Source organism: Equus przewalskii, chromosome 6 (genome assembly GCF_037783145.1).
Source record: "Equus przewalskii isolate Varuska chromosome 6, EquPr2, whole genome shotgun sequence".
NCBI lineage: Eukaryota > Metazoa > Chordata > Mammalia > Perissodactyla > Equidae > Equus > Equus przewalskii.
In genome coordinates this window covers 5001135-5013036 of record NC_091836.1, presented here as the reverse complement: position 1 = coordinate 5013036, position 11902 = coordinate 5001135, and the positions used below count along the sequence as shown (strand labels likewise).

Sequence of the window (11902 nt, the reverse complement as noted above, 5' to 3'; positions counted from 1 at the left end):
CTCTGAATGACAGCTGAGGCATTTAAACCCTTTCCCAGGGCTTCCAGGTCTCTGTTGATACTCAAGACCAGATAAAGGTTGTGGGAAGCTGTCCTGGGCATTGTAGGATGTTTAGTAGCATCCCTGGTCTCTACCCACTAGAGCATCCTGGGTGGGACAACCAAAAATGTCCCTAGACATTGCCAGATGTCCCCTTGGGACAGAGGACAAAATCACTCCTGAGTGAGAACTTCTACGTCCTAAAAGTCATAGGGATCTGTGGTAGTATTTGAGCAGGAGAATGACATGGTAAAACTGATCGGCTGTTCCGGAAACCTAGGCTTCACTTTACTCACCCAAATGGAGGCCGATGGTTTCGCATTATGGGCATCCTCTGGGAGAGAAAAGAAGCCATTAAATGGAGTATGAGAGTTAACATGCCCTGGTTCCCATCCCTTCTTCTAATCATCCTCAAGTTGGGTCTTTCCCTGATGCTTCTACAACCTATCCGAATACTCCTCTCAGAAGTCCCAAATCTCTTCCACAGTAGAATTGGAAAACAGAATTAGGATGGAGCCTCCAGTTCAATAATTCAGTCAATAGTATTTATTGAGCACCTACTGAAAGCCAAGCATGATGCTAAACCTTACGGATACAGGTCGGTAAAGAGCTGAGGGGCATCCCCTTGTGGGATTTTCAGTCTGGCAGAAGTCACTAAGCAAATAATGATAATTAAATAGTTAAGTGATTGCAATGGTCCAATATATTCATAATAAATAAGATGAGATGGCTTGAGAGTATAAAGAAGATGGGTCCAGCACATCATGGGGTGCAGAGAAGTCGTCCTGAAGGAAAGGATGTTAACCAAGTTAATAATTTAGAAGCAGTACTAATACCCACAGTTGTCTACACAGCATGATATATAAAGTACCTTCATATATACTATCTCATTTAAAAGAACATAGAAGGTTCTAGAACAGAGTTAAGTAACATGACAGCTAAAATTTATTGAGTCTTCCTAGGTGCCTAGCACTGCAATAAATACGTTACATGCCTTAATAGTCATAGGTGAGGCGTATTCATTCCCTAGGGCTGATGTAACGAAGTACAATAAACTGGGCTGCTTAAAACAACAGAAATTTATTCTCTCCTGGTTCTGGAGGCTAAAACTCCAAAATCAAGGTGTGGGTAAGACTGCAGTCTCTCTGAAGGCTTTAGGGAAGATCTTTCTTTGCTTCTTCTAGCTTCTGGTTGCTGCCGGCGATCTTTGATGCTCCTTGGCGTATGGCAGCAGAACCCCAGTCTATGCTTCTGTTTGCACATGTCCCTCCGTGTGTGTCTCCACGTCCAAATCTCCCTCTTCTTATAAGGACACCAGTCTTCTTAGATTTCGGGCCCATCGTAATCTATATGATCTCATCTTGATTTGATTATATCTGCAGAGATGCTATTTCCAAATACGATGACATTCACAGGTTTCACGAGTGGACATGAAATTGATGGCACGCTACCCTACCCAGTATTTTAGGTAAGCAGGTTTCTGAAATGACTCTCGATGATCCCTGCCTCACATCCCTTTATTCACTGCCCGTTGACTTGTCACTTCTGAGAGCTCAGAGAAGACTATGACTTCTGTTTTGTTCTCTCTTTATGGCTATTCTCATGTTCTTCTTGTAATAACCAAGCTAGAGAGGCTGGCATGCTAAGAACTGAGGGTGGCCTCTCATCAACCACCAGAGAGGAACTGAGGCCTTCAGTCCAACAACATTCAGAGAACTGAATCCTGCCAGCAGCCCTGTGAGTGAGCCTGGAGGAAGATCTGCCCGCGGGTGAGTCTTCAGATGAGACTGCAGCTCTGGCCAACACTTTCATTACAGTTGTGAGAAACCCTGAAGCAGGGGATCCAGGTAAGCCAAGCCTCAATTCCTGCCCTACACAGACCATGAGACAATAAATATGTGTTGTTTTAAGCCACTAACATTGGAGTTATTTGTTACTCAGCAACACACAACTAATACAGTAGATACTATTATTATTCCCACTTATGGACAAGGAATATGGAAGTTAAGGCATCACCCAAAAGTCAGCTGGTAAGTGATAAAGCCAGAAATTAAATCTAATCTGTCTAACTCAAAACCTGGAATTATACTAGGAACGAGAAAATAAGTAAATCCTGCATGTTGGATCGTGAGAACCTGGTTTCTCAGTGTTGGAGAAAGAATTTACAAATAAGAAAAGAGGGAAGAGTAGATCAAGCCCTGGTGTTGGACTGGAATTGGAGGTATCGCTATGAACTCATGGGCTTTAATACATAGACAGGGAGAGACGTATAGAAAGTGAATTTAAAGAGAGTGAGAGAGAAACAAGTGGAGAAGTCCAGCAGCAAATTAGAGATGTCATTTTGGAAGCCCAGGAAAGAGATCCATTCGGGAGACATAAATTTGTAAGATGTCTACATAGACATGGTTATCAATGTCAGGAGCTTGAATGAGATCTCCCAGGAGAAGATTGTGGAGGACAACAATGGATAGAAGGGCAAGGGCCAGGACACATCTCTACTCTCTCACCCTGGTCTGAAATTGGTGGAACTCTAAAAGGCTTTCCTTCCACCTCCTTCTTCATGGTGGAAAGAGTATTTGGAGGTTCTTACCATAGCAGTCTGGATGATTCACTTTAATGAACTTGGCCACCCAGTTGAAGAGAGGATAATTCGGGACACAGCTGCAGTAGTAACTTCCAATTGTATTTCTGCAATATGATTTCTTCTTGCACTTTGCCAGCCCAGTATTACACTCATCAATATCTGTGAATCAAGAGAAGATCTTGTTGTTCGTCTCATAGAACTAAACCATTCCCCTTGACTGTGAAATCTCTGCTACCCAACACTGTTCATGAATATACCTCAAAGCTCTCCTGTTCTTGGATAAGATAACTCAACATTATAAAGATGATGGCTCTCCTTAAGATAACTTATAAATCCAATACAATGCCAGTAAAAATAGCTACACATATTTTATGGAGTGAGACAAGTTCATACTATTACACAAGAATATCCAGAAAAACTATGCCATGGGAACTAGCCTTACCAGATATGAAAACATACTATAAAGCCTCAGTAAAACAATAAGGTGCTGGTGCATGAATAGATAGACTAATGGGATAGACTAAAAGGCCAGAGATAGACCCAAGCATGTACGGAACTTTAGAAGATGATAATGGTGGTGTGTCAAACTGCTGGAGTATGGATGGGGTTTTTTAAATGCTTGAATCACACAGTTTATTAAATCAATTTAAAACACACAGTAGCAAGGGACAACAGATAGGATAAGTGAATACAGTGAGGTGTCACTTAATGACAGGGATACATTCTGAGAAATGTGTCCTTAGGTGATTTTATCATTGTGCAAACATCGCAGGATAAACTTACACAAACCTAGATGGCATAGCCTACCTCCCACTTAGGCTATATGGTACTAATCTTATAAGACCGCCATTGTATATGCAGTCTATCGTCAACCAAAACGTCATAAATGTCATTATATGGCGCTTAACTATACTATGAGGAAAGGGTGCAAGTGACATAAAGGGCCACACTACTTAAATCTTGGGTTAGGCAATGTTCCTATGTCCTGCTGCTTTCTGCCACATCAGCCTTGGCCACTGATGGACCACAGTTGAGGTTCAAGCAAAGGGACCCATGGACAGAAGGTGTTCTGAGCTGATGACAGAATTATTTTCACTGTTGGAAGGACTCAGGTCAAGTACACTTGGCCAGTGGCTGTAACTTACTACTAGTCTTCTCAGCAGTCAATGGGTTTTGTTTAGGTTGCGGGTTGATGTGTTTTGGGCAGAGGATATACAAGCCAGAACAGCTATCACCGAGGAGCGACTGAATTAAGACTCCACAAAGATGAAGTGCTTGTGTGTAGCTGGTATATATCATATATCTGGGGGTTAACTCCCTCTTAGATACTTAATTTGTCATGAATATTTTGTACCTACGTGTCTCGTGTATATTTACTGCTTCATGAATGTTACCATTGGTCTTTCCATTCCTTTCTATCTACATTTAACACACACAAGCCTTGCCTACTAACCGCTTATCTACACATTGTATGAGTTTCATAAATTCCATTTGTTTTTCAACTCTTCTGCAGTAGAACTGAATATTCTCAAGCGTATGACAAATGCACATTACACCTTTGCACATATTTCCCTTCTTATAGTGCCCGTTATCCTGGTCAGGATGTATTTTTTAATAAAACATAATGAGACCTGTACCTCACACCATTCTCAAAAATAAACTCTACATGGATCAAAGATAACATAAAAATAGAACCATACAATCACTAAAATTAAACATAGGTAAATTCTTCTTTAGCCTCAGTGTAGGGGAAGGCATTTTAATGATGACTTAAGATCCTTGATAAACTTACCTACATAAAAAATATTTTTTACTTAACTGCATGGCTAAAAAACATGTAAGCAAAGTCCAAAAGCAAGTGACAAACAGGGAGAAAATATTTGCAATGTATACAACAGACAAAGGACTAACACCTCTAATATGTAAAGAACTCAAAAACTGAGAGACAAAGAAACAAAAGCTCAATAGAAACATAGGGAAAAGACATGAACAGATAATTCACGAAGAAGTATAACGCAAATTATGATCCTCCAACATAAAATGTTCAATCGAATTGAGAGTGGAGATGGTTGAACAACAATGTAAATGCACTTTGATGCCACTGAGCTGGAAACTTAAAAAAGGATAAAATGGTAACTTTTGTTATGTATATTTTATTCAACTGAAAAACGGAAATAATTTAAACAAATAAACAAATACGATAGTGTACAATTCCGCTTATATGACTCCCCAGAGTAGTCAAATTCATAAAGATAGAAAGTAGAATAGTAGGTGCCAGGAGCTGGGGGAGGCAGAACGAGGAGTTGGTGTTTACAGGGACAGAGTTTCAGTTTGGGAAGGTGAGAAAGTTCCGTGGACGGACGGTGATGACGGTTGCACAACAATGTGAATGTATTTAACGCTACTGAAAGACACATCTGAAAATGGTTACAGGGTAAACTGTATGCTATGTATATTTTTCCACAATAAAATGAAATAAACTAAATCCTAAATAGTCTACTATTTTCTGCTTCACCTTCTGAATTCACACTGCAACTCCCTCAATCAGACATCGAGTTCCACCGATCCGATACTCGGGAGTGACAGTTCCCTTAGATTTTCAAATTGACCTTTAGAATTTATGGAAATGAGAAGCAGTTTTGGCTGGAGCAGATGGGAGTAACAAAAAGTGAAACTGGAAAACTAAATTGTAGCCAGAGCATGGAAGATATTGAGTGCTAAGATGTTCATTTGTTTATTTGTTCTCTTGGTGAACACCTTTTTCTTGGGCACCTGCTATGTGGCGTTATTCTCTGTCCTAGGCGTACAGCGGTAAAGTCAGGTACGACCCTTGCCCTTGTGGAATTCTCAGACAAATAAACAAATAATAAACAGCAGTGCCTGAGACTTCAAGAGGCCAGGATCGTGGGAACTCTACCTTCTTCTAAGGAAAAAACCAAACCGGTATCAGGGATCATCAAGCCAGCATTACCATGAGAGCGGAAAGGAGATAAGAGCTAGACTTCTCTAAGGACACTGAGCCAGCCCTGCCATTTTTCACCTTGTAATATCACTGCATCTTTGCAGCACTAGCACCCCCATGTAACACAGTGTTTGGGGCTTACAAAGATGCCCCTGACCCCTTCCAAACCCCAAGGTGAGTGTGGATTGCTTCCTTACCTTCACATTTCTCAGAGGACTTGGTGACATATCTCCTCCCAGCCGTGGAATGAAATCCGTCTTTACAAGCACAGTGGGTGCTATTGTAGCAGCTGGCATTTTCAGGGCATGGAGGACAGAAAGCTACAGGGAGCACAGGATCCACTCATTCACTTGTTCATTCATTCATTCAAGAAATATTCATTGAGCACCTATGATACATCAGATGTTGTGGCTGGAAGAATGTCTCCTTGGGAATAGCTCTGTTGACATCCCTTGGCACTCATCTCACTGCTGAACACAGATGCTCACAGTGCTTCACCCATATCCCACCTCTGTCTCTAAAACCACTTTTGCCTGACAGTAAAACTTCCAACTGTCAGCACCTGAGTTTCTTTACTGAGGGATTTCTCTGTCCACCAGAGGCCTCTTTGTTTACCACTTGGCAGGTTAGCAATGTCTTCTCGCCCCCACGAGCACCTTCCTCAGTCATTGACTGTCGAGAGTCAGTGTATTAAAAAACCCAGATTCTTTATTACAAAAATTAGACAGAAAGTAACAAGTGTTGGTAGGCTATTGAGAAATTGTAACTCTAGTCCACTGCTGCTAGGAATATAAAATGGTGCAGCTGTTTTGTAAAACAGTATAGCAATTCCTAAAAAAAAATTTTAATTATAATTAACACATGATCCGGCAATTCCACTCCTGGTATATATCCCAAAAAATTGAAAGCAGGATCTTGAAGAGATAGCTGTACAGCCATGTTCATAGCAGCACTATTCACAATAGCCGAAAAGTAGAAGCAACCTAAGTGCCCATTGGTGGATGAATGGATAAACAAAATGTGGTCCATCCATACACTGGAATATTATTTAGCTTTTAAAAAAGAAGGAAATTCTGACACATGCTACAACATGGATGAACCTTAAGGACATTATGATAAATCAATATGCCACAAAAGGACAACTACAGCGTGATTCCACTTATATGAGGCACTTAGAGTAGTCAGATTCATAGAGGCAGAAAGTAGAATGGTAGGTTTCAGAGGTTGGTGGGAGAGGGAATGAGGAACTATTGTTTAATGGATACACAGTTTCAGGGGTTTTTTTCTGGTGTTTTGGTGAGGAAGATTGGCCCTGAGCTAATGTCTGTTGCCAATCTTCCTCTATTTTGAATGTGGGATGCTGCCACAGCATGGCTTGATGAGCGGTGTGTAGGTCCACGCCCAGGATCCAAACCGGCAAACCCTGGACAGCCGAAGTGAAGCATATGAACTTAACCACTTTGCCACCAGGCTGGCCCTCACGGTTTCAGTTTTGCAAGAGGAAAAGTGTTCTGTGGATGGACAGTGATGATGGTTGCACAACAGTGTGAATGTACTTCATGCCACTGACTGCAACACTTAAAAATGGTTAAAATGGTAAGTTTTATGATATGTATATTTTACCACAATTAAAAAATAAATAAATAATAGAAAAATAGCTTACCCATTGGGGGGAAGAACTCTGAGGTGCATGCTTCTTATGATATCCAACAGTCTCCAAGGGATCAAACTCAAGTTACTCACATGTAACTTGCTTGATAAGGGACCCTATATTGGCCCCTCACCTCCCCATCTGACGTCCCACTCCCACTTGGTGCTGCCTGGAATCATCTCCCAGGTAAATGACTTCCTCTCCTCTCAAGTCCTTACCTCGGGGGCTACTTCTGGGAGAGTCCAACCTAAGATATGGGGTAGAGGCAAAACTACCTCCAGCATGACTTGGGACAGAAGCTCTTGGAAAAGAAAGGGCAGAGTCCACCATCCACCAGTCATGTGACCTTTAGCCAACTGCTTCTCTAGAGGGACATTGGTCAAGTGGGGATAATGTCAGGACCTTCTTTGCAAGAATGCCATGAGGATTGAATGAGATGGTATGTGCAATTTGTTTAGCACTGAGCCTGGTGTGATGCAAGAGCTAAGTAAATGGGATCATGGTGGAAAAGGAGGAACGGTCCCTGGGAGCTTCAAGGTGTAGAAAGAAGGCAGCAGAGATTTACTGTTCTCTCCCTTGAAAAGGGCTCCTTCCCTCCACTGGAGGTAGCTTCCAGATCCCAATTTCCTTCCCCAGGTTTTTGGCAATGAGTAGACTCACCTCCAGAATTCTTTGCATCTGCTCCTGACAGAGCCAGCAGGACACTGAGAGCTGGAACAGAAAGATAAAAAGACAGTTCGGATGGAGGATGCCCTGGGGCTCTGCTTGGCTGAAGCCTGGGTGAGTTAGGGGCTCTGTCTCCTGCGACCCAATCACATGTGTGCTGGCTTCACTGTAGATTCTTCCAGGCAGGCTATAAACATGAGGGTCACAGGACGGCTATACCACTGGGGCATGAGAAGTACATCCTATTGCAGCTGTAAGAGGTTCTGCACCCAATTCTAATGTGTGTATGAGTGTGCCCACACCAACAAGCAATTCTTGGACACCAGCTGGATGCCCTCCAATTCAGCTCAATTCTGACACTATCTACCTAGAGATAGCATCAGATTACACAGGTTAAGGGCTCAGTCCCACAAGACTTGCCCCACTCCCACTTCCAATCCCGATTGCAAGTCCAGGTTGTCACCTGGGTTTCTGACTGACCAGCTATAGATTGGAGGTTCCAATGACCCCCTCCTTGGGCTTGATTAATTTGCTAGAGCCACTCACAGAGCTCAGAGAAACAGTTTACTTACTAGATCATCAGCTTATTATAAAAAGGATATAACTCAGGAACAGCCAGATGGAAGAGATGTGTAGAGCAAGATATGGGGAAAGCGTGAGGGGCTCCCATGTCCTCTCCAGGAGCACCACTCTGCTTAAATGTCCACATGGTCACCAACACAGAAGCTCTTAGAACCCTGTCCTTTTGGGTTTTTACTGAGGCTTTATTACATAGATATGATTGATTAAATCATTGGCCATTGGTGATTGAACTCCAGCCCCCTCTCCCCTCCCTGGAGGTAAGGGGATGAGACTGAAAGTTCCAACCCTCTAATCACAGGATTGGCTTGACTGGCAACCAGCTGCCATCCTTAGGTGGCCTCGGGGCTTTCCAAAAGTCACCTCATTAAGATAACAAAAGACAACTTTATGGCTCTCATCTCAGGAGATGCCAAGGTTTTTAGGAGCTCTGTGCCAGAAACAAGGACAAAGACCAAATATGTATTTCTTATTATAAATCACAATATCATAAACTGTATGTCCCAATTCCTGAAAATCCAGAATCTCATAAAGCTTTTTCTCCAAGTCTAACACCAAAAGGCCAAGTTTTAAACCTCCCTTCTATTTCAACAGTCTGTTTCTACCCGTCCAGACCTCTAACCCCACACTGTCCAATAGAAATATAATGTGAGCTGCATAGGTCCTTTTAAATCTTTCTACTAGCCACATTTTTTAAAGGCAATGAGAGACAGGTAAAGTTAATTTTCCTCAGTGTACTTTGTTTAGCCCAATATTACCAAGATGCTATCATTTCAACATGCAATCAATATAAAACAAGTTATTCATAAAGCGAAACTGATACCAGCTTAACACAAGGTTGACATAAGGGAAGACATATTGAAGAAAAGAAAACATGTTGCGCCTTTGAATGACCTCTGATTAACTAACTCAGCTGGCTATGCACCCTCCAGATGATATACACGCTCTGTAGATTTTATGGCCCCTCTCAGCTGTGATAGTTGATAACTTTGTTCTTTTGAGTTCCTTAGAAATATTCTGAACCCCAGGCATGGAGTCTATGCTGATAGCCATCATCAATGACAACCGAAAGATCTGGGCATAGGGCATTGCTCCAGTCTCTGATGCGTCTTCAGTAAAACAAAAGATTATCAGGAACTAAGACCATCTGTGTCCCCCACCTGGAGACCAGGCCCCTACGTAACTGGCCTTTGTTCCGTAAGATGGTTCTTTCGGACATTAGTCAGCCATCTTTCCTCTTGCTCACAAGCTGTAATAAAATTCTTTCTCTCCTACCGCCTTGCCTCTTGACTCCTGGCATGTCTTTCAGTGAGCAGATGACTGCTCCCTTGGGTAGTAACAAAACCAGGTGCCAGCTTGCTTTAACTACACTCAGTTGTTAAAAGTATAGTTAAAACTGTACTCTGTTTGCAAAAGTACTTAGATAACACTTTACTAAAACCTACACTATAGATAATATCTCTGATACTTGGGTCGCTATGATAATGGGTTCTTAAGTTTTTCAGGAGATTGAATCCTTGTCCAATTCAGGCTGGTTAAGACCACTGACTCATCAACTGGGCCTGCAGTGATGACTGAGGTGACCCTTTGATGCTGAGGAGCTGAAAACCTCACCCTCAGATCATGGCAACACCACCATTTTGTGAACGTGCGTCCTATGAAGAGCCGTGAAGCTTGACTCCACTTGCACAGATCATCAACTACCTCACTTTTCCTTATCCCCAATCATCTATTCCCACACTTCAGACCACCGTGCCCTTTTATCCCATAAATACCACTAATCCCCATTTTTGGGGAGGCAGATTTGAGACTGGTTCTCTCTCCTCGCTTGGCTGCCTTGTGAATTAAACCCTTTCTCTGCTGCAAACTCATCATGTCACTGATTGGCATAATCGTGCAGCAAGCAAAACAAATCTGGTTCAGTAACAAAAGCATTTTACATTCTTTTCTGTGTGCATGAAGTCTCTGAAATCCAGTATGCATTTTGCACCTGTGGCAGATCTCCATTCGGACTGGTCTCATTTCTAGTGCTCAGTAGCCATGGGTGACTTGTGTCTGTGGTGCTGGACAACACAGGTCTAACCCCTTAAGAACTAATGCTCTATCTGGAGTAAGAGGAGATCTGAATAGCACAGACCACAAGAATCCTGGGAGCCCAAGTACTGTGGCAAATTTGGAATGGATAAAGATATTTTAAGGATGATTGAAAAAAAAAAAAGTCTGCCACATTATTAGACAGAGGCTTTAATTAAAGTTGGGGATGAACTCAGAAATGCAGAAAATCTTTCCACATATTCCCTCAGATCCCTGCCTCAGGGTAAGATAGGCTGGGATAGCCTAGACACTTGAAAAATGGATTTTCCCTCATCCCTTTCATGGCAAGTAGGTTGTGTTGGAACCCTTTGCTAAAATCTGAGGCATCTGCTTTCACAGCTAACATCAGCTTCCAAATAGTTTAAGTATGATGATTATAATCTAGGTAATTTGGATTTGTATCATATGGAAGGGAGAGGAGCAGGAATTTGCCTATGGCCCGTTTGGATTATCATAGAACAAGTGCCCTAGACATGATAAGGTCAACATCTGGTCTTCCTACCTCCTCTACAATATTTATGATGTTTCACTTCATGGATGCTGACAAAAGCATTGAACTTAAGGATCCATGCTATTACCGGGAAGCACATAACACGGGCATATTTGCAAGTCAAAAAATGCTCAAGTGTCAACAAATTGTCAAAGACAGAACCACAGCCTGTTCTTGAATGACCCACGAGCTAAGAATGGTTTTTACATTTTTCAAGTGATTGAAAAAATCCAAAGAAAAAGGATATTTCACAGCGTGTGTAAATGATATGAACTTCAAATTTCTGTGTCTGTAAATCGAGTTTTATTGGAACACGGGATGTCCATTGGTTCATGGAAGGTCTGTGGCTGCTTTTGCACTGCAACGTAGAGTTTGGAAGTTAGGGCAGAGACCAAATGGCTCACAGAGCTGAGAATAGTAATTATCTGGCCCTTTCCAGGAAAAAGTTTGTGCAGCTCTGACACAGGTTATTGGATATCACATGCTTGCTTATAAGATCTCCTTACAAACCCAGTCTTAAACAGTATATGACTCCTCCTATGGTATTTTTAAAACTACTTTGAAGACCCTAAAGCCCAGAGCAGAAGGATAGATAGATCCAGAGCATTGTAACATAATGAGCTGTAATATTCCAAGCATGAATCCTCTCGATGGTGGATCAGTGTAGCAGATGCTTGAAGTGTCCCTTAGCCTACCCCAAGGGGGATCCTGTGCATGCAGATAACTCACTGCATCTCTCTGTAAGGGGTTATTTTTCTGCAGCCCATGGGGGGCAGACCAGAAACATTTGGGGGTTACACTAGGAGTGGCTGTCAAGTAGTGAGGGATGAGGACCGG

General features: G+C 42.2%; 1 protein-coding gene across 4 annotated transcripts in view; it reads right to left on the bottom strand.

Moving 5' to 3' along the window:
• LOC103541765 (putative adhesion G protein-coupled receptor E4P) overlaps positions 1-11902 on the bottom strand; it is a 40345-nt gene that overhangs the window by 18780 nt on the left and 9663 nt on the right. For all 4 annotated transcript variants that reach the window (XM_070622777.1, XM_070622776.1, XM_070622778.1 and 1 more), the window contains 4 exons: positions 7897-7947; positions 5783-5905; positions 2630-2782; positions 336-373 (listed from right to left, as the gene is read on the bottom strand). In XM_070622777.1, the coding sequence (XP_070478878.1) occupies positions 336-373; positions 2630-2782; positions 5783-5905; positions 7897-7947 (365 nt within the window). The remainder of the gene's footprint in view (positions 1-335; positions 374-2629; positions 2783-5782; positions 5906-7896; positions 7948-11902) is intronic.